Genomic DNA, 22206 nt, shown 5'->3' on the forward strand with positions numbered 1-22206 from the left:
GTGTTCTTATAGCTAACTTTGATAACTTGGTTGAGCTGCAGAGAGCAACTTTTTCTATGGTTCAACCTCAACTTCGGTTAACTACTGTACTTAACATGCAGTGATTCGCACCATAGGTTCATGCCTACTGTTTAAAGGTAATCACTGGTTTCTCTCTACACTTTTACAGTAGTATTTATTCTATTCGAATTATACCAGAAACAACTGAACCCAGCCAAATCATTACTTCCTGAAACTTCAGACAGTAACCATGATAACCAGTCAGTGTGTAGAACTGTGGCCTACACGTGTTCAAAGTTACATGTACATCTACATTACAGTGATCTGCACGATTAGCAGCGGAAATTTCAAGTGTGATTATTCTGGAAAACACCAAAGAGATAAATGGAATAGCCGAATGGTTTTTCCGATGTGAGTTCTGAATGTCAGGATGCCTTCTCAAAGCCCACTGCTGCTGAATGTGACCAGGAAAAAGGCGGCCGGTGTCAGTGTGTAAAGACTACATCGCTTATTTAACTGCTCCACTCAGCATTTGGAAGTAGCGGTGCACTTTAAGATGAGTGAAATACTGAAGTAAATAAAGAAGTGTCTTTTAATCTAATTTCACAGAAGTCAACAACGCATGATAAGTTACCTCACAGCCTGAAATATGATGTTCAATCTACTGCATATATGAACATCTGGTCTTGAAACTCCTGATCTTAAGACAGGGTAGGGAGCATTACTACTATTTTTGATGATATAGTAGCAAATAAGAATCTGTTTTCATTTCACAAATGTGACCTTGCACAGTTTTAGAAGCTCAAAAGAAGCTACCAAGTTTTGGGTACTTCGAAAACAATCAACACAACATGAATTGTGCACTGTCTCAAAAATGCAGTTTTGTTTAATACCTTCGTGCAAAATGCTCAGATTCCCATATAACTACCAGAGGCTACAATTTATTATCCTTAGTAGAATTTAAACCACTCTGTGTATGAACAAAGGTGCTGTAATTATAGCACTGAAACCTGTAATCTTGGAAGAGTTGTAGTACAAGGCTGCTTTTACTGCCCTTGCAGCAGGTCTGTACCTTAACCTTTTATATCCATGTGCAGAAGCACACAGAAAAAAAATGCTTTTAAATATAAATAATATTTTCTTGGCTTTATGAGGATTATTTCAACTTGAACAAATCCAAATAATCACTTGGAGGGAGGGGTAGCGCAAGGAAAGTAAAAACAGAATACACAGATATAGCAGTATTTAGAGCCAACATGAGCTTCCTCCTTGCAGCTGCTCCTCGCGGGATGTGCTTGGCTGATGACCTAACACTTCATGTGACATGTGGGGACATAACCCACAGCTGTGAGATGAAAATTAAGTATGGACTAATTGCTCACTGCTGTCCAAGTAAGAGTCACAGTACTGAGGCAGATACAGGACCTTACAGATTTGGTAAGAAGATCCTGAGACCATTTCAGAACCCGTATAAATCTGTTTCACAGTGATCACTTGCTGAAGTGTACCCCCATCCTTCATCGTGTCTGCAAACAATTAACAATTCAAAGGTCTTCAGGGAATACTATCTGTGATTCCTCCGTAAAACCGTTCACACACAAGTGTTCTATCTTATTTATGTATGCTTTCATTTTTCCCCACCTGCTTGAAATTTTTTTCCCCAAAAGTATGCTATTTCCTAAACAGGGAACTGTCTTTATTTACTCAGTCTGAAATTCATACATCTCTGCTTCTAAGAAAAATCCTATGAATACGAAACAGGTGAAATTTTAGAAGTAAGGAGTATCTGTAGTGGAACTGTAAGTGCACAAGCCAAAACAGAAAAAGAAATTAATCTCAAGTTTTTCAAAATAATGCTTTCAGTCTTATTATTTAAAATGAAAAAAAAAAAAAGCACTTTTCTCATTTGTTACCTATACAAGGGAATGTACTGCAGAGTACCCAGTGCCTAAACAGCAGAAGTGAGAAGGTACGTGACACTTGAAGCAGATTTTCCTATATGCTGTAGGTCTACAAATGCAGCAGTGAATGGGCCACTGCTTTGGATAAGAAGCTATTCCACTTCTTATCCATTCTGAATTAAAGCACAAACGTAATATGAAATAATTACAGAGCGCAGAGCTGGCTGACAGAGGGTCCCGTAAGTCCTATTTGTGAAGTATTTGGCTGAGTTTTGTTTATGACTTTATATCCCGTAGAGCGTATAAGTCTAGTAAATCTGTTGCAAAATATCATGTAAGAGTTATAAATACCAATCCTCAGTGGATCAGCTTCACACTTGAGTGCCCTGGATATGTCATTCTTTGCCGTAACAGAAAATGTAATGATTGTCCATAACACTAAGGACAAAACTCAAAGCAGCTCAGAAAGGTTTAAAACAAAGTTTGTACAGCATTAGGCTCCTAAGTTCACAAGTACATTTTCCTTTTCTCTCCTAGGATGGCTATGACTTAGACAAAAAGTTGAGAGTATTGCTACTCCATGTATCTAACAGAAAATCCATCCTGGTGGAACTGGCTGTACAGGCACACATTAACCAAAGGCCATCTGGAATCCAGGAACTAGACCTCCCTATGTTTTATGTCCCCATATGAACTTAATTTGTTAGCTGAGCAATGACAGCAGTTACCTTTTATTAAAAAACAAACCTTAGTGGCTAGAGCATCTGCCAAGGAAGTACAACGTAAGTTCTAGGCCCAAAGGGAGTATGAACCTACAGCTTCCTCATCCCTGGCCAGCACCCTAGGCACCAGCCTCAGCAGGATACTTTGTGCAGGATCATCCGTTAGCCCGTCTTTAAAACAAGGCCACTAAAATGCCAGAAACGCTCAGGTCAAAGGGGATGCAGATGAGGTCACTTGTCAGCACAGCTAAGGACATAGAGCACAGAACCAAGGAACTAATGTTCCAGATCCCGCTGCTAAGGTTTATTTCTGTGTGTTTTACATTAGACAATCACTGGGTAAAAACAGAAAAACAAGTGAGAGGGTAAGTACTCTGAATCCTACTTCTAGGACCAAACATCTAACTTTTACACACTGCAGGGACTGCACTCTGAAAGCTGTAACACCTAGTTCAGGGCGTGTACTACCCAAGACCTTGGAAGATTAGTTACACGGTCATGCTGCCTCAGCTTAGCTCCACTGCTGCATTTGGTAACTGAACTTAAAAACACAGTTAAAAGATTTTGAGAAACGAAGACTACTGACCAGTAAGTTGTAACAGGCGAAGAAAGAAGGCAGAAGCTCATCAATAAAGTTCAGCCTGCCTTAAGGTTTTTAAGAAACACATTTTTAAGAAGTAGTTTTGTCAAATATGTTATGACAAAGTTACTGAGAGAAATAGTAATAGCAAAAAGACGCAGAAACGATACATTCACAGATGCAATCTTCTCAACTTTACAAAGCTCTCTGAGGCTTGCAAGTTTTTCAACTACTGAAGTTAAGCTAAGTCATTAAGTCGTTAAGAAAAAGAGACTGCTATTTTTTCCAAAGGACAATCATAGACATTATTACTTTTTAAGATCACAACCATGGCAAAGTAAGTTCCACCTAAGTATTTATGAGGTTCTATCCCAATTTTTGTTATTTAATTCATTTCTTAGCTTCTTTTTCTTATAAACCTGATGCACGCTTGCCTTACTTAAATATGTACAAAAATACACATGTACATAGTTATCTCTAAGCATACTGGAAACCAAAAATACCTTGTGCGCTCTCTACACACTTCCTTGAATTCGGCTAGCATTTAACACTTACCAATAATACATATATGACAATAAGTAGTAACAAAAAAAACCTGCAACTGATTAAGTTGAAAATTCTACATTATCATTTAACAATAAACTTACTCATACCTGGTGTTGATGGTCTCTCCAACATATTCAAATGATGGTAAATAAAGGCTTGACTGTCATGAACCGTGTCCATATCAATTTCCTCCTCTTCTTGAGAGTTTGAGAACTAAGATATCGGGGAAAAAAATAAGTAGATGCTAACAATAAATTCTTAGGAATATCATTATGTAGAATTTAAAATGTTTTATTTTTGAGGTAAACTGGGGGTGAGAGGGAAAGGAAGTGATATCTACCACTGCAAAGGAATAAAAATTCAATAAAATTAAAAAGCGTCAATTTACCGTGAAGCTGTATGAACAAGAACATGAACTGTCAACTTTAGTTCTTGCCAGCCAATAAAACATCTGATGGGAAATGATTTTGCCAAAGTAAGCGTAACAACTACTGTACACATATACACAACATGTCTTTTGTTTGAACACAGCTTTAAGGAAAGCCAGCAGAAGCCACTGCTGTTATTCTGAATACCCTGCATATTGTGCAAGTTGAATTTCCATTTCTTACTCTGATTTTGAGTTTGACTTTACTGTCTTCATTCTTCTCTAGAATTTGCCCTGGCTCCAATGGAGACCCGAGTGGCATATCAGCCTTCCTCTTCACCCCCTGCTGATGACCAGAAATGCTGGATGCTGTTTCCTTAATAAGATGATCATCCTCCTGAAGCGGCATTAAAAGATCAAAATTAGAAGATAGCAAGAGCCACGTTTCAGCCTAAAAGAGACCTGACAGCTGAAAGCACTTCTGAATAAGTGGGTGATTTGAACAAAGTTTTCCCTGTAGTTCTGGCAAAAAGTATTTTCTAAAACCCTGTATGGATTTGTGCCAACCTCTCCTACAAACATGGTTTCTCTTTACTTCTATTCCTGCTCCCTCTGCATATCTAGCATTGGCATCTTTTCTGTCCCTTCTCACAATCATGGTACTGTTGGTGTGCAACAACATTCGCCGCTTCTGAATGGCCTTTCTATAAATCTGTGCCTCGTAGACTCTCCTCATTCCAAATCTCTGCTGAAAAGCTGTGATAGCCTCTCATCTACACATAGGATTTTGCTAAATCTTCTTTTGATTTGCTTTAAAGGCTAATGCTTCCTTTGTTGAATACAAGTCAGAATGAGTAATTATAACCTTCTATTTTTTGATTTATTAAAAAAATTAACTGTTTTGTTAATTACTGCTAGGATTAACAGAAAGGGGGTCAGAGGAATATAAAAATAACAGGGGAGTCTAATAAGTTAGACGTAGAGTCATTAAAACAGAAGACAGGTGTTCCCACAGGTCTAATACACGAAATAAAGAATGAAAAGTAAGTATCCATAGAAGTAAGCATTATTAAAAGCCCACTAAAAGCTAAATAAAAGCCACATCACAGACTCTAAAGAGTACATGCTGTTCAGCTGAACTGCTCTTCCTCTGTTATACCCAGGGTACCCCAGAAATTCTTGCCCTGAGCAACTGAAACTGAATTTTATGAAGTGGGTAATTTTCACGAATTTTCAAGATCAAAACAGTCTGTCAGCACTGATTTTAACTCATTTGTGCTCTCAAAATATACACAATACACTACTTTAAGCAATCTAGTTAGTCTCATGTATTCTACGACCTTCTATCACCTGTTTTTTTTTTTTGTTTTTGTTTTTTGTTTTTTTTTACCTCTAATAGTTATTTCCCTTTTTTTCATCCTTACTATTTAACCCAACACACTACTGTTGTGAAATACGCTGGGGTAAACTTTGACTGATGCAAGACATAGTCTTCGTTTTGTACTACTCCTTTGATAATGAAGAAACTCAGTGCTGGGTATGCAAAAATGATCATCTACGCAAAGCAGAAGACTGGAGATGAGGCTAAGAGAAAGATTCAAGGGATAAGGGATGAAGTGTGAAATGAGGCTTATACTAATGCTCTCTTTTCAGTTTAAGCCTCTTTCCCTTTCTCACATGTTTCTGTCCTGGGCCACCACAGGCATTTGTATAAGTGTGTGATGAACCGGACTAAGGAACTAATTCAGCAGGAAATATCTGTTCATAACGTATTTTTCAACCAGATCATCTCCTGATCCAGCTCACTATGCAGCAACAACTGTACTGAGGGAAAGTATAGGAAGAGTTGAGAGGAATTTTTTTTTCCATCAAGACAGACTGACTCCTAACGAAACTTTGGATGTTCACTGAACTGCAACCTAAAGCCTGGCAACAAAATGGCCTGTTATTTAATTCTGAGGTCTGTGTGTAGTAACTTAAGACTTATTACATGTTCTACACATAAGTAGGGTAGCTCCAAGGATATGACTCCATCACTATTTTCTCCCCCTACTGGAAATAGCCGGCATGGTCCTATGATAATATGCACACAGTATATTTCTGAATAAAGGTGATTTTAGACACTAACTATGGGATTGACAATTGTAAAATTAGCAATAGGAAAAAATCCCATGCAAAAGGGTGGAAAGAGTAGTTTCAAATGTGCTAGTCACATGTTCCAAGTTCTCTTTCAGGATTTACTCCTAAGCAGTTTCAATCAAACAGTAATTTGAAACTGTAAAGAAAACTACTTATTTTTTCCATAAACATTGAGATTTTTGTCTCCTAATCACCTTTGCCCTACAAAAAGACTTAAGTCTTAAAGGAGTGGCAACTATTCTGAAAAAATGGGCCACCTGAATAGCTTGTAAGATCCATTTTCTAACTACACCATGGACTGAGTGTTAGGACTGAAACCTCAAAAGCCTGGAAGATATCAAACTGAATACATGCAACTTTTCAGAAGTTGTTACAAATCCTTCAGAGCACAGTACTAAGTAGGCAGATTCAAGTGTTCAGCTAAGAACTATTAAAGTTCCAACCTTCTATCTCTTAAAGCTGTTTAAAAAGAGGTGTATCTATGTATTATAAGATGTAATAGAATTACTGATAAAAGCTTTTGTTCGGGAAAACTGCATAACTTGCCTATAAGCAATATTCTTAGTCTAATTTAAAAAAATTTCATAACAGCATCGAACATTTCTGTGAACCACTTCATGTCTCAGAAACAATACAGGAAAAATTAGTTTTATAAAGAATACAAACGATGAGAGGTGAAAAAACAGGTAAGAAGTTTGCACACTATATGCAAAACAGTTAATTCAGAAGAGTTATGGTATGTGTCAGCTTTTTAAGTGGAAGGAATAAAGACTAACAAAGTGCAAAGACAGCTTGAGCACGATACAAAATGACATCAGTAACCAACGCACTGACTTAAAGCCAGCTGAATGAGACATATGCAGATGGTTTGTGCTTACGGTGTTCTGAAATACTACTGGCTGTCCGTGATTGTTAGTAGTATTCACAGGTTCCTGATTATTTGCCACCGATTCAGGGATGATTGTTGGATTAAGCACAGCCTTCTTTTCTTTCAGATTAAGAACAAGTCCAAGCTCTGGCAGTGGTAAACACGAAGGTCTGCTGAGGCCAAAAAGTGTGAAATAGAGGTCTACAGCACCACATCGTAATCTCCAGTCATGGGAAGTTCCTAAAATCCAGAAGAGATCATTGTTAATAGAAGATACAATCTTCTACTATGCCGCAAGAAAGACAGTTTAAATCAACCTGAATCCACCAAAGTATGTACACCTTCTGTACCTAAGACACATCTCCGCCATTACTCTTGCCTCTTTTTGTTTATTCAAACTCTTCCACTAGATGCTGTTTTAGATGAAAACAGTAAGTTATAAGCTGAATGTGTTTAGTACGACAAGATTCAATATGTAGCTGGTAAACTAAGTGTTTTCAATGAAACAAAGAAAAATAAAAAGCTTTTATTTTTAAAATTTCTCTTTAGGTTTTACTATTGGACAATTAAGTAGAACATTTTGTTACCAAACTGGTCTCACACATCACTAGATTTGGTCACAATTGCCTATGTATTCCATTAAATTTAGTAGGAGCTTTAAATATGACAGTGATTTGTAACCTCTGAAAACCACACTGATAGAGAGCACAAACCAGCAACGGGTAAACTTCTTTTTTAATGTCTAATTAGACGTTTAGACGTTGTGTTGAGGGACATGGTTTAGTGAGAACTATCGGTGATAGGCGGTCGGTTGGACTGGATGATCTTGTAGGTCTTTTCCAAGCTTGGTGATTCTATGATTCTAATGATTACAATGACTATTATGTCATTTACTACAGCGGATATTCAATACCTAAATTTGTATTCAAATTAGAGATATGTTGCTTCATTAATTTATTTTTCACTACAAGCTCTGTACTCCTTTTATATCTTCATACACAAATGGTCAAAAGCACGTTTGGCACCAATCTGAACAGAAAGTAACATCTGGTGCAGTGCTGCAAACACAGTGATTCTGGTGCTAACTCAGCCCAGCTCTTTACTGACTGCAAGTTTATTGGACATACTGTTCCACAGCAGGAATAGAACTATATCTGGTAAACAAGACACAGACGTGCCAACTGCCATGTTAATGTGGCTGTTCAAGACAGCAAAAAATAAAATTATTAGATCTATCCCTGTAAGTTCCATGGGACTAAACACTATTTTGAGTAAGCTTAGTTGTACACAGACTTAACCCAGGTACAAGAAACTCTCCTAAATTTCATGAACAGCTGGGTAAGGAGAAAGTGACAGGAACATTAATCTGGACACCTCTAACATTAAAATACTCTCCGGAGAATGACACATTTGCAAATATTAATGTTAAAACTAAAACTTCTTAAAACATGATGAATTCCCATTCAGTATCTCTCTCCTTTTCCAGCAGAAAAGTTAAGATCAAATAACATTGGTTGCTGAATTTCTCAGCAATCACTGGAAATTGCAACCTCCATTAATTGATAATGTTTCGCACAGAAGAAAAAAAACTACATATATCAGAGTCAATTTTCTATTACTTGCTTACTTTAAATGAAAGCAACTCATGATTCTAGAATCACGCATTTTTAAACCTGGCTACTAGTTTCCCTCACATTAACAAATACCTTCCTGGATACCCTGGAATGCTAAGGTTATGCCTTAGAGAAGATAAACTGAAACATTATGTCATCTTGATACGTAGAAATTTAAGCAGTATAAGTCCCATGAATCATAATAAGAATGTATACCCTGCTTGTTACCTGTGAAAAGAAGTAATGGTTGTAAGAAACACTGCACACTCTCTTCTCTCAAGAAAAAGGAAAAACAAACTCTCTGATTGGAACATCAAAATTGTTTATTTTCTGTGCCTGACACTTGGCAAATCCTACAAAACTGAACTACTGGTAGTCTCCTGGCTTCAGCACCTGGAGCGTTGCTGTGAACTTTTAAACACTCAAAATAACGATACACCGAGAACAGACAGCCTTCAATGACCTAAAAAACCTACATAAATGTTTATATGTAATCTGTAGAAATGTAACAGACGTTAAAGGGCAGTTTGTCAGGACTGGATAAAACTGCTTCAGTAATGAAAAACAGGTCAATGGTAAAGATGTAAATCCTTATCTCATTAGCACCTTTCCTAATCACAAAAGGCAAATTAAGCTTGAGGTTCACAGCAGACGTCTAAAAATCTCTAATAAATTATCCATACAAATGGTACCCTCTCACATTCTCTCTGAATTTGATAAAACAGGGCAAAGAGACAGCCTAATCTAGAGCAAACTGTAAAGAAAAAGGCAAAGCATACAGCTTCACTTAGGAAAACATGTGAATATCCAGGTGAAAGTGCCAAAGTGTATCAAAGCACACTACAGGATTAAAGACAATAATGAAAAACAAGTTCACTGGTACCCTGCTTCACTACGAAAGTTCAGGAGGTATGTGAAAGAGAACTGCAGAAATTGAATTATCCAGTTCTATCAATCTTACAACATTGAAAAAATGAAAACCAACCTGAATTCATCAGCTTCCAAAGTTGATCTACCAAAGCTTCATTACATAAAGGGGACTCCATGTTCTTGGTAAAAGGTGGATTCTTAGTCAGCATATCCAGAATCTTATGCCTAAAATAAAAATGATTTTTATTAAATCCAAATAAACACATTAAGAATACAAAGTCTGTTCAGTTTGCAACAATACACAATATGCTCAGACAGATTTATTAGTGAATAACTTCAAAATAAAAAGAAAGCTGCAACAACGCATTATTACTAGACATCATTTCTTAACAGTTAGGTACAAAACTTTAGGCTGTATTATACCATTCAGTTTAACTACAGTCGTTTTTGCATGCTGACAGAATGGAGTTAGGCTGGCCAATAAACTACTTTCATACTGACATCAAAGGATTTTTAAATATTTTAGTTTTTTATGACTGTGATGCAAATTGACAGGAATAAAACCATTGACTTGCATGTCCGTCTGGAAAGGAAAGCTGTCACCTCTGAAGTTGCATGGGTGTATAAAAATTCCACGCTTACTGTATTTGCTTACAATATTTATACACTTGAACTCAAAGCAGATAGACTTTTCCAATTTAAACCTAGCCTCAGGAACATGTTATTAATGATAATAACTGTGAGTTCCAGTTTTAACTATTTTCTCTGTATAGGAAGCTTTCCTCCTGCTGTGTTACATATTTAGGACAAGAAAACTATCAGTTCTGATTTTTTTCTTCCTCCTTTCAGAAGAGGCTTACACATAGCACTCTTCAAAATTTAAACAAAATCCTCTTTAATGAGACTCAAAATGAAATTTCCTTCCTGGATTGAAGCTACACCTTCATTAGTGACTCTAACCGTACCCTACTTTTATTAACAAGAATTATAGAAAAAATAAATGATAATCTTGACATTATTACTTTTTTTTTTTTTTTTAGAGATTAGCTAAAGTGAGAGGAAAAAGTAATACTGTGCATCCCTGAAATTCAGTGATGTAGTGGTGACCATAGAAATGAAGTGCTGTGGAAGATGAATCATTATGATCTAGGATACTAAAAGGTTTATAATTAATGTGCTAAAATATGCAATCACTCAGTGCTGAAAATGAAGTTGAAACAGGAAATACTGGAAGTTACGCTGTATTTCATATGTTATCCTTTCACCCCATCTACAGTCTAACAATTGCTTTACACTCATTCCTGGCAAAGCATCATATGTATTATGTCTTAACCACTGTATAAATATCATGATATCTTTTTGCCATATGCAACATTAGACTTCTGTATGTCATTTATGATTAGGAAATGATGTCTAACTTCAGATCAGAGGAGCAGAACATAATAGACGAAAATAATATAAGGGAGAATAAGAACCATACATGTTAACTTTTGAGGTGTGAACTGCTGAAGCACTAAAATGCATCTCCATTCATATAAAACAACAAGGAGGTAAACAGTTTTCTGTAGAACTATTAAGCAGCTAAGCATTGGAACTGTTCTAGCAAGCGCAGACCAAGAATTTATAGAGTAGTTCCAGCATTAGTAAAAACACCAACTTGCTAACCTTATGTAGGGTACAGGATCATTCTGAACCATTGTGAGCAGCCATTGTAGTTCTTCATAGCTCCTATCAACTGCAAATAATAAAATAAAATAGCTATAATAGACAGAAAAATAGAAGTTTGTACAAGATGGTCATGGCTTCCTGCATTAGCTAGCACATCAGAGGTTTGAATCACTCCAGCCAAAATTTCATTAATTATAATGCAAATTCAAAGTAAAGGTGGTTTACGTGGTTTAACTCTACAGCAAAATAGAAATATGCACGTAACTCCTTCATGTCTAAGTTGCTCATTAACTACCAACTCTGATTATTAATTCATCATGAGTGCCCGTTATAAAGATCACTGAGAAGACAACCTTCTTTACTTTAGGAAGCACATAGTATCAACACATCCAAATATCCTTTCAACAATCCACGCTATATTTTCCACACAGAATAGAGAATAGACAATTCTTATACAAAACAATCAGTGACTATTATCTATAAATCAGATAGAAAGAGGAAGACAACAAGGCTTAGACAAAACTCAAAGCATACTCATCTCAGTAGCAGTCCTTAGTTTTTTAAATATCAGCACACACTAAAATTAAAATATATTTTGAGTCTTATCAGCATACACTTCCTAGAAAACATTGCCTGACAAAGACAAAATCATCTTATTTAAATGGTCAGTTTTGCTGAACAGTTTTTAGTAGGCAGCTTGAAAGTTAGCTCTGCTCTTCCTGCAGTCTAGCCACAACAGAACTGCTTACACTGATGAGGGACCGGATCGGGCTGTTATCCTCTGCCTCTAAATTGGATTTACTAGTTCATGTTCTGCACCGTTCAGACCACAGTTACACAGTTTGGGTTGATTCTGAATGATGCATCTGAAGAGACCAGGACCACAGTTGCAGATTTGCCTTAAAAATCTGGGAAATCTTTAAAAAGCTACGCACAGCACATGCTTTGAGGGGATTAGAGGCTGCCTGCGCTCAACTCCACGCACAGTGCTTTTCCTGGCAGCTACCTTGCTTGGAATAGAGGCAGACAGAACATTGCATACAGAAGTTGTTTTGCATGGAAGAAAAATAATATTGTATAACCACGCATCAAGAAAAACAGAACACGTGCAAACATTAAATCATAATCATAAGAAAGCTGAAATCATTTTAACTACAAACAAAATGGATTTTTAAATGGCTTGTGATAAGAGAATGAGCCACTTAGGAGATGAATCCTCTAGGCTGATAGCACTGGATAACTGAATCAAGAAACACAACAGCTTTTGTGGTTAGAGAAGTCTTTTTTTGTTTCCTAAATGTACTTGTGCTTGAAATAAAGCATGCCTTCTTCAACATTTGCCTTATAAAGCAGGCCCGCTAGACTTCCAAAGCTTTGCTACTAATGCTTTTAATCTAGTCCTCGAATTTGTATAGCAACATGACATTTTAGAGAGCAGTGAGAAATTTAACCTGATCTTTAGGAAAATAAATCTTCTTAGCCTGATGTCAGTTTCTCAGTTACAGCAGAGCACCTATGAGACTTGAAATTTTCATTCATGCAATTAGGTAGTCTCAGATATTTCTTGAGAATGGTTTGTTGTTACCTCTTAGAATATGCAGCTTCTTGGAAATATATATGTAACAGCTAATACTCACTGAACTATCAAAAGCTACCTTTAAAAACGTTAATAAAATCTGTTCACTTCAAGTTCAGATCAACTGCCCAAGTCCTTATATGCTGCCTCAAGCATTTTAGAGGTACCATGTCTCAGAAAAAGCCTACCATTAACATCAAAGAAAACAGTCTCTTCTGTTCCATGGAGAAGTTATTTCTTTTAAAGTAACTTTAAAAAAAAAAAAAAAGCAGTGCTATTTCTGCACTGAGAGTTGATAGAAAAACATGGGAGTTCCACACTGCCCCAGAAAATACAGACTTTTCTTTTTATGGAAATAACAAAATTGGTCAGCTCCCCTTATACAAACTGTTAAAAAGGCAGCTTTGGCACAAGCAACAGGCATTTGATAGCTGCTGTTCCACATCCAGTATGAACTGGAAACCAGGTAACCAGGAATGACGAGAATCAGACATCTTGGCACAAGATGGCCCATCCTTTCTTCTTCCAAAGCCAGAGAGTTTGGGCCTTGCTAGACAAATCCTTCTAACTTCTATATGGGTAGATGGATTTTTTTAGCTTTCAGGTTTACTTTCACACCAAAAGCTACCTAGTCTTACTGCAGGAGCAAGGGCTAAGACTACTTTTATTTGAGGTTGTATTAGAGAAACAACATTGATAGTTAAGATAAAAGGCTGTATCCAGGAAACTACAGGCCTGTGAGCCTGACCTTGGTGCCAGGGAAGGTTATGGGAACAGATCATTTTGAGTGAGATCACATCGCATGGGTGGGACAACTAGGTGATCAGGCCCAGTCAGCACCTGTTCATGAAAGGCCAATCTCATCTCTTTCTATGATCGAGTGACCCGCCTCGTGGATGAGAGAAAAGCTGTTGATGTAGTCCACCTTGACTTCAGCAAAGCCTTTGACACAATCTCCCACAATATTCTTCTGGAGAAGCTGGCAGCCCACGGCTTGAACAGGTACACTCCTTGCTGGGTAAAGAACTGACTGGATGGCTGGGCAGAGAGAGTGGAGGTGAATGGAGTCAAACCCAGCTGATGAGTGGTCATGAGTGGTGTTCCCCAGAGGGTGGCATTGGGACCTATCCCATTTAATATCTTTACTGATGACCTGGATGAGGGCATTGAGTGCACACTTAGTAAGTTTGCAGATGACACCAAGTTGGCAGGAAGTATCAATCTGCCTGAGGGTAGGAAAGCACTACAGAGGGATCTGGACAGGCTGGATTGTTGGGCTGAGGCCAATGGGATGAAATTCAACAAGACCAGGTGCCAGGTCCTGCACTTTGGCCACAACAAACCCAGGCAACGCCACAGGCTTGGGGCAGAGTGGCTGGAAGACTGCGCTGAGGAAATAGACCTGGGGGTGTTGACTGACACTCAGCTGAACGTGAGCCACAGCATACCCAGGTGGGCAAGAAGGCCAATGGCATCCTGGCTTGTATAAGAAATAGCACTGCCAGCAGGAGCAGGGAGGTGATCATCCTCCTGTACTCAACTCTGGTGAGGCAGCACCTCAAGTGCTGTGATCGGCTTTGGGTCCCTCACTACAAGACCATGTCCAGAGAAGAGCAATGCGACGAAGCTGGTAAGGAGTCTGGACCACAAGTGTTATGAGAAGTAGCTGAGGGAACTGGGATTGTTCAGTCTGGAGGAGACTCAGGGGCAACCTTATTGCCCTCTATAACTACCTGAAAGGAGGTTGTGGTGAGGGGTCAGCCTCTTCTCCTACATAACTAGCAACAGGACTAGAGGGAATGGCCTCAAGTTGCACCAGGTGAGGTACAGTTTGAATCTTAGGAAAAATTTCTTCTCCAAAAGAGTGGTCAGGTGCTGGAAGAGGTTGCCCAGGGAGGTGGTTGTCCATTGTCCCTGGAGATGTTCAAGGAACATTTAGATGTGGTCCTATGGGACATGGTTTAGCGGGGAAATATTGGTGGTAGGTAGATGGTTGGACTAGATGATCTTGGAGGTCTTTTCCAACTTTGGTGATTCTATGATTCTAATATGAACACTTTCCTACCCAAGTCAGCCATTACATATAAACAACACCCATAAAAGGTCAAGAATTTAATAAGAAAACATTATTTTTATCAGTTTGTCTTTCCAAAGGGTGGGATGAATTAGTGAGAAGATTACTCTAAAGGAAGCAGGCTGATGAGTAAGCTTTCCACTCTCCAGCAAATCTTTCCTCTAACTCTATGAAAGAAGGAATAAAGTAAGCAGCTTAACAGAAAGAGCGTTGCACAGCACCAACAGAGTTCTGAATTCTATCTGGGCATCATTGATACTCACAGGGGTATCAAATGATACATACAGTGTGTTATGGATCCAGAATGACTGGTGAATTACAAGACAGAGGACAGAGCCTGAGAGTGATGCCTTGAAGTTATGCTTGGTTTGGTTACAATGTGTAAAGGCAGGTCTGAATTCTTTCAGACACATTCTCTAGAAGATGCAAATTACCTTAAAATCTCCCACTGTCTACTAAGTTTGAGAAGTCTTTGGATAGAACAACAGCAGTATGTTAGAAGTAACAAACTCCCTACAAAAAGTGAAAAAAAAATACATACAAAAAGCAAGATAAATGCTACTGTACTGAAAATTAAGACATTAAATTTGAGTAAAGCAATTAGTAGTCTAGAATCCCTAAGTTTCTCACAGAGGAAGAATTAAAGGATTTGGCTACATTGATAGCAAACAAAAACTGCCAAGCATCTGTTGAACAGATTAAAAATAACTCAGGTGAACAGGCTAAATTAGTACTAAGTTAATTTTATACATGAAAATCATTAGTTTCGTATTCTCTCTAGAAAATCTCTCAGGATTGAATTTTAACTTCAAAATGACATTCAAGAAAGCTATTTTTTTTTCTCCAAAGATCTCCAACAGTCAACTATATTTATCCTGTTATGAAACAGAAACATCTCACATAGGTTGTGTATAGGGAATGGCAAGGTAGAACAGACCAATAATCATTAGAATAATTTAAGTTTCCAAAATGTATACTTATAAAATGCATACAAGAAGAAAAATAGAGATTAGTAAGAAGGTAAAGCAAAACCAAGAACGTTGACTACCAATTATTGCTGAACTCAACTGAATCAAAACCACTACAAATGGCATTAAAAGAAATCAGGAGCACTCCTCAGCATCCCTTACCACTACTCATTATAAAACTTCAGATGTCTGATTCAATCTACAGAACACTGAGAAACAATGCTCACATCTTTGTAACATTTGTATTCTCACCTTCTCTTATCAGTACACCAACAGAAACTCTTCTGCTGGACAATACCTAAACCTAGTACTAGCAAGGTAATTATTATACTTTTTACTGTATCACAAGTGTTACAAAGTGTCAAAATACATGAAAGAATACCTTTTGTGTAATCAACAACAGCCTCCAATGCTGCTATTCGGACATCTACAAAGTGCCCATATTCTGCATACGACTTGAAGAGAGCAGGATCACTTGGGACATGACCGTTCTTTTGAAGCACTCTAATAGCTTTTAAACAGCTAGAAGTGGTAGAAAGAGGAAATTTATATTAGGCTTCCAAAATGCCAGCCACAAAGCATAGTTACTTCCTTCAGAATCGAGTAGTCTTTCTCTAGAATTAATTTATCCCAATTAACAATTATTTCCATAGTATTAACATATAGCACTGAGTAACTCTGAATTAGGCAGAAATACTGAAGCAAAATTTATTGTGTCAAATTCAGTTTGATTTAAATAGAATTGTACTTACACATAAAATTGCTCAGATAACTGTTGTATGCTCTACAGATATTGCTAAACTGCACTTTTTGCAAAACTCAAATTTCTCATTAAAGAAGTAAAAGCATGATCAATTTATGTATGCTATTAACAGTCTACATTGATTGAGATTAATGCTGAACAACAGAGCAGTCAAGACAAGCTTACACTACCAACTTTAGGAAACTGTAAAGAGCTTGCCATTTAAAGTACAAGAAGAACAAGTACTTAAGTACATAAGCTAAAATCTCAATAACTACAGAAGAGCACACAAAGCCAAAAAAGTTGTGTCTGTTCTGTTGCACGTGTACAACAAAATGGGTTCTGAAGAACAAAAAGCTGCACATGAGCCAGCAGTGTGCTCTTGCAGCTTGGAAGGCCGATGGTATCCTGGCCTAAATCAAAAGAGGGGCGGCTAGGGGTGGAGAGGGAAGTGACTGTCCCCCTCTATTCTGCCCTCGTCAGGCCCCGTCTGGAGTACTGTGTCCAGGCCTGGGGCCCCCAGAACAGGAAAGATGTGGAGCTGTTGGAGTGGGTCCAGAAGTGGGCTGTAAAGATGATCAGAAGGCTGAAGCACCTCTCCCACGATGAAAGGTTGAGGGAGTTGGGACTGTTTAGCCTGGGGAAGTGAAGGGTCTGGGGTGACCTTACTGCGATCTTCCAGTACTTGAAGGGAGCTTACAAGCAGGAGGGGGACTGACTTTTCATGCAAGTAGATAGTGAGAGGATAAGGGGGAATAGATTTAAACTGAAAGAGGGAAGGTTTAGGTTAGAAATTAGGAAGAAATTGTTCACTTAAAGGGTAGCGAGGCACTAGCACAGGCTGCCCAGAGCATTTGTAGATTCCTCATCATCGGGGCAGGCTTGACGGGTTCCTGGGCAGTCTGATCTAGCAGTTGGCAACCCTGCCCACTGCAGGGGGGTTGGAACCAGATGATCTTTCAGGTTCCTTCCAGCCCAAGCCATTTTATGCTTCAATAATTATTAAACCACACCTGACTGTAATGGTATGTCTGTAGCTAGGAAGAAGCTTCTCCATATTTAGGAAACGGGTAATTTCCTCAAGAATAAGTCGAACGTCGGGATTTAAGTTATCCAATGTTCGAACTTCATTGTTCACGCTGACGGCAGGAGTCACAGAGTTGGCTAGGGCATCTATCAGCTCAGCACGATAGTAGTTGTCTGAAAACTAGATAAAAACAGCATTTAAATGCAAGATATAACAAAATATATTCTTAAAAATTTGAGTAATGTTGAAGCACTGCTACAGAATAAGATCTTAAAACAGAAACTATAGGACAAACCGTGAGAAAGCAAAACAGTTAAATAAATTTGTTCAGAAAAATGGATTTGAGAGTTTGAGCAAGCAGATAACTATCTTACATTACATTAATCTTCACTTTGGAATACAAGCGTATTAATAGTAATATGTTGGTTTACAAAAATTGAAAAGCCAGGTATTGAAAATTTTCCAGATTTAGAAATAAAAGCAATTCTTTCTAAATGTAAGCATCTATAACTACTTGCCTGTCTCTCTACTCAGTACAAAGGTTACCAAGGTTAATGGTTGCCTGACATCTCTGAAAATCAGATGGTTTATGTAAGTAGCCATTTCAAGAGCTCCTGAGGCGAACTAATGCCTCACTTGCGCTTAGTAAGGAAAATCTTGCTTCTGCATTTGCTCCTTTTCTTGGGCTCACAGTTCCAAGCCCTTCCCTTGGGCTAGCTGTGGCATTTATTGGTCACATCAATTTACTAAACAGCAAGAAGTACAGAAATAAAATTATAAAAGCAGAATGAAGTACAGAGTTTGCATATTAGCTAATTTAACCTAAGCAACCCCAAAGAGTGCCAGATACGGCAGGTTTCAAATACATGCTTGGAAGGGACATACTGAAAAGTGAAGTGGGATATTTCCTTTGGTGGTAGAACAATGTTGGTACAACTCAGCACATCCTGTGACTACTGATGTTTGCATTCATGTGAGAAATCTACCTCTTCACCTTCTATCACCCTCTCACTTCAGTATTCCTGGCTACTACACACTAGAAAGCGAAGTTTTAAGAGGCTTTAGGTTTGTTCCACTAAACATCAGGTACTTAATTCAAAAGACTGCTTTGGAATCATCCTAGCAGTTGTGGAGCTCTAAAGCTAGGGAGATGAAACCTCGTATTATCTTAGGATCTTAAAGGATCATCCTTTAGAGTTGTTCTGTGTGCTAAGGAACTTAAGATTATACTTTCAACTCAGGTGCCTCAGTATAGTGATGAAACAACACTAAACTGAGCTTCACCTTTTATTTAACTAGATGTAGGCCATTCTGTTCTGCATATACATTAACAAAAGATAATTTCCTTGCTCTTTTAGACATTCTTCTCAAATAGAAAAAAAGTGCTTAACTCTACATGCTACATTTATAAAGAAAATGTTAACCTTTATGCACATTTTCTCAAAAAAAAAAAGGGAAGGAAAAAAAGGTCTTAATGAAAACGAACACAATAAGTAAAGTATGCGTCCAAATGAAGACAGGCAGATCCTTAGTAAGTCAGCAAGCACAGAGCTTTCTCCAAGAGAAACAACCAAGAAATGTCACCCCAAATGTCAGCTACAGAATATTCTTTAACATGTCCTGTTTAGTTTAGCATATCAGCTTTTATCAACTCTCCTAGCTAGGTATTTACATTAGTGGCATAATACATCATACAGCATATTAACTTTAAGATTTTTCAACAAAAAAATGAGACAGTAAAATAAACACATTCTTTACCTTATTCTTCCTGTTATCATTATACTTGATCAAATCCAAAATAAACATTAAAACCTCCTTAGGACAGAGGTTGTGAACATCTCTCAGAAGGGCCATGGCAACCGGCATAGTCTGTGTAATAAAATTAATATCACTCTTACATCAGTGAAATTACAGTTACGCCCTGAAAAGAGCTATACCCTGAAAACAAGCAATTAGATCTGTAAAAGCAAATCTCCGAAAAAATTTTATTTAAATTCTTTTTGAAAGACGTACCATATGCTACATAATTTTCAGTTCAAAAAGCAATGCAATTATTGCTCAATAATCAGTCACAGAGTAGACAGAAAAAGTTATACGTGCAAGAAATCATTCAGCTCAAGGCACTATCTAAAAGGTAAGAAATGGAAAATAATGAAGCAAAGAAAATGGTGAAATTTATTCTGAGACTGACATCCAAGTTGAGTGTTTATGTGTGAACTTGAAGTCTATACCTGATACATACGGTCAAGAGGTATACACCCAATACAGTCACTGGTGCCTAAAGCATTATTAGACAAATAGGTATTAATCTCACTAGATATTTCTTTTAGAATCCACTCACATAGATTCAGGATCTTATCCTACAACTATAAATTTGGAACACGAGATTAAAGATGTAAGGGACAAAAGCATTAAGACTTCGTGGGAAAGAATGAACAATGAGAAAAAGAGCAGAAAAGAACAAAAGACAGTCCAGAAGAGAGAATGGTGGGGAGAAGGATGAAGCAGTTTTGGATAGAGAAATAAAATCTAAGTTTTCTCTGAACAGCAATATGTTATCTGGGAACTAAGAACTCAATCATCCAGTAATTACAAAGTTAGCCTTAAGAGAAAAACACTTTTATTTGTTTGTTATTTGCTGTACACTGCTAAATATACATCTCAGGAAAAAAGCACAACATGAAGAGAAGCTGCAGCAGCATGATGTTGACAACAAGTGGAAAGGAGGCAAAAAGAAGAATTAAGTAGTGCCTTGAACTAAAAAGCTCACCAATTTAAGTTAAGGCTTATAATATTTTATTTGCATAATGAAATTAATGTCATTAATGATGATGGCTGATGAATTCACCTAAAAGAGTTGATCATAGAATCGCAGAATGGCTTGGGTTGGAACGGACCCCAGGGTTCATCAGGTTCCAACCCCCTGCCACAGGCAAAGTTGCCAACCTCCAGATCTGGTACTAGACCAGGTTGCCCAGGGCTCCATCCAACCTGGTCTTGAACACCTCCAGGGATGGAGCATCCACTGGGCAGCCAGTTCCAGCACCTCACCACTCTCTCTGTAAAGAACTTCCCCCTGACATCCAATCCAAACTTTCCCTCCTTGAGCTTAAAACCATTCCCCCTTGTCCTATCACCATCTACCCTTGCAAAAAGTTGATTCCTCTCCTGTTTATAATCCCCTTTTAAATACTGGAAGGCTGCAATGCGGTCTTCTCACAGCCTTCTCTTCTCCAGGCTGAACAAGCCCAGCTCCCTCAGCCTACCTTCACAGGAGGGGTGTTCCAGCTCTGATCATCTTGATGATTAGCTTTGTTACTGTGCAGTACATTCTATTTAAGAATTAACTCAAATATTTACAACTAATTATTATGTGTACTATAATCTTGTGAAGAAATTGCTAATTTAACTGCAGCTGTTCAGAGAAAAATGCTAAAAAGTTCTTTTAACTATTTCTTAATGAAGATGGAAGAAATGGATACCAAATAGGAAAGAACCAGTTATTTTCAACTTTTAACAAATTGGTAAACTGAGACTATGCTATTCATGCTCCTGCAGTTGTCCTCTGTAGGAACACCTTTTATTTTGACATTTAATTTAAAGAGTTCAGTGGAAAAACAAATGTTACCTTTTGCAGAAAGTAGCTTTGAAAGTTCATGAAGTTGTTGGTCTTCACAATGTTTGGACAAGTCTTACAGCAAAACATTCGGGTAAAGAGTGACTTCATGGCTGGTGGTCCTGTCCACGTACTTACCATGGAATTTGCAATCTATATAATTAGAGGAAAGTGAAATCACATTACCATCATTGCTGCAAGTTTAAATTGGCCATAAAGAAATAGAAGTTTCCCCAAATAAGAAATAATAACTGCCAGGAATGTAATGCCCTTCGAAATACAAACATATTTTCAACAATATATTATCTTACATTAGCTAAGTTTACCCTGCCATCCCCAATGCAACTTCTCTACATTAAATGTACATTTTCATAAAATTGTTTCACTTGGAAGATGTCTGCACTAAACACCTTTCCATGACACACTTCTGTTTTTAATTATTTCATCTTTTATATTTAGACAAATATTCTGTGTTTATTAAGCCAAGCTTTCTGACTCTACAGGAGCCAGTGAAGGAAGAGGCTTTTAGAATACCAGCGTCCCAAATTTATGCTGCCAGTAACCTCAGCCTAGACTTTAACTAGGCCTCAGTCACTCTAAGACTAAAAGACCACACCTAAAGCAAAATGAAAGTCAGCTATCACTCAGGTTTAATCTTAGTTCGCCATGAAACAATGCACTGAGATAAACTTATTGCTATCATCTGTTCTCAGGTAAGGAAGCAAGGCCCCACAAGGACAAACTGTCATTATACCTTCCCAGCACCCTGGGGTTCACCTATTTGTTGCACAGAACAATGAAAGTGTGCAGAGAAGAGCATCTGAGCATGATGAACGTGTGTTAACAAACAGGACCAACACATCGTACAGTTTAGGAGTTAACATTGTTACAAATTCTCCAAGAACTATGGAAAATATCATTTTCACACA

General features: G+C 37.8%; 1 protein-coding gene across 3 annotated transcripts in view; it reads right to left on the minus strand.

The window, feature by feature from the left end:
• Positions 1-22206, minus strand: part of TAF2 (TATA-box binding protein associated factor 2) — a 58620-nt gene that overhangs the window by 7266 nt on the left and 29148 nt on the right. For 2 of the 3 annotated variants that reach the window (XM_021386399.1, XM_021386400.1), the window contains exons 17-25: positions 21290-21430; positions 19420-19530; positions 17648-17841; positions 16275-16414; positions 11272-11341; positions 9722-9831; positions 7134-7363; positions 4361-4513; positions 3857-3962 (exon numbers count right to left, since the gene is read on the minus strand). In XM_021386399.1, coding sequence (XP_021242074.1) covers positions 3857-3962; positions 4361-4513; positions 7134-7363; positions 9722-9831; positions 11272-11341; positions 16275-16414; positions 17648-17841; positions 19420-19530; positions 21290-21430 — 1255 coding nt within the window. The remainder of the gene's footprint in view (positions 1-3856; positions 3963-4360; positions 4514-7133; positions 7364-9721; positions 9832-11271; positions 11342-16274; positions 16415-17647; positions 17842-19419; positions 19531-21289; positions 21431-22206) is intronic. The other variant, XM_021386401.1, reaches the window with a different exon arrangement.

Source organism: Numida meleagris, chromosome 2 (assembly GCF_002078875.1).
Source record: "Numida meleagris isolate 19003 breed g44 Domestic line chromosome 2, NumMel1.0, whole genome shotgun sequence".
Lineage (NCBI taxonomy): Eukaryota > Metazoa > Chordata > Aves > Galliformes > Numididae > Numida > Numida meleagris.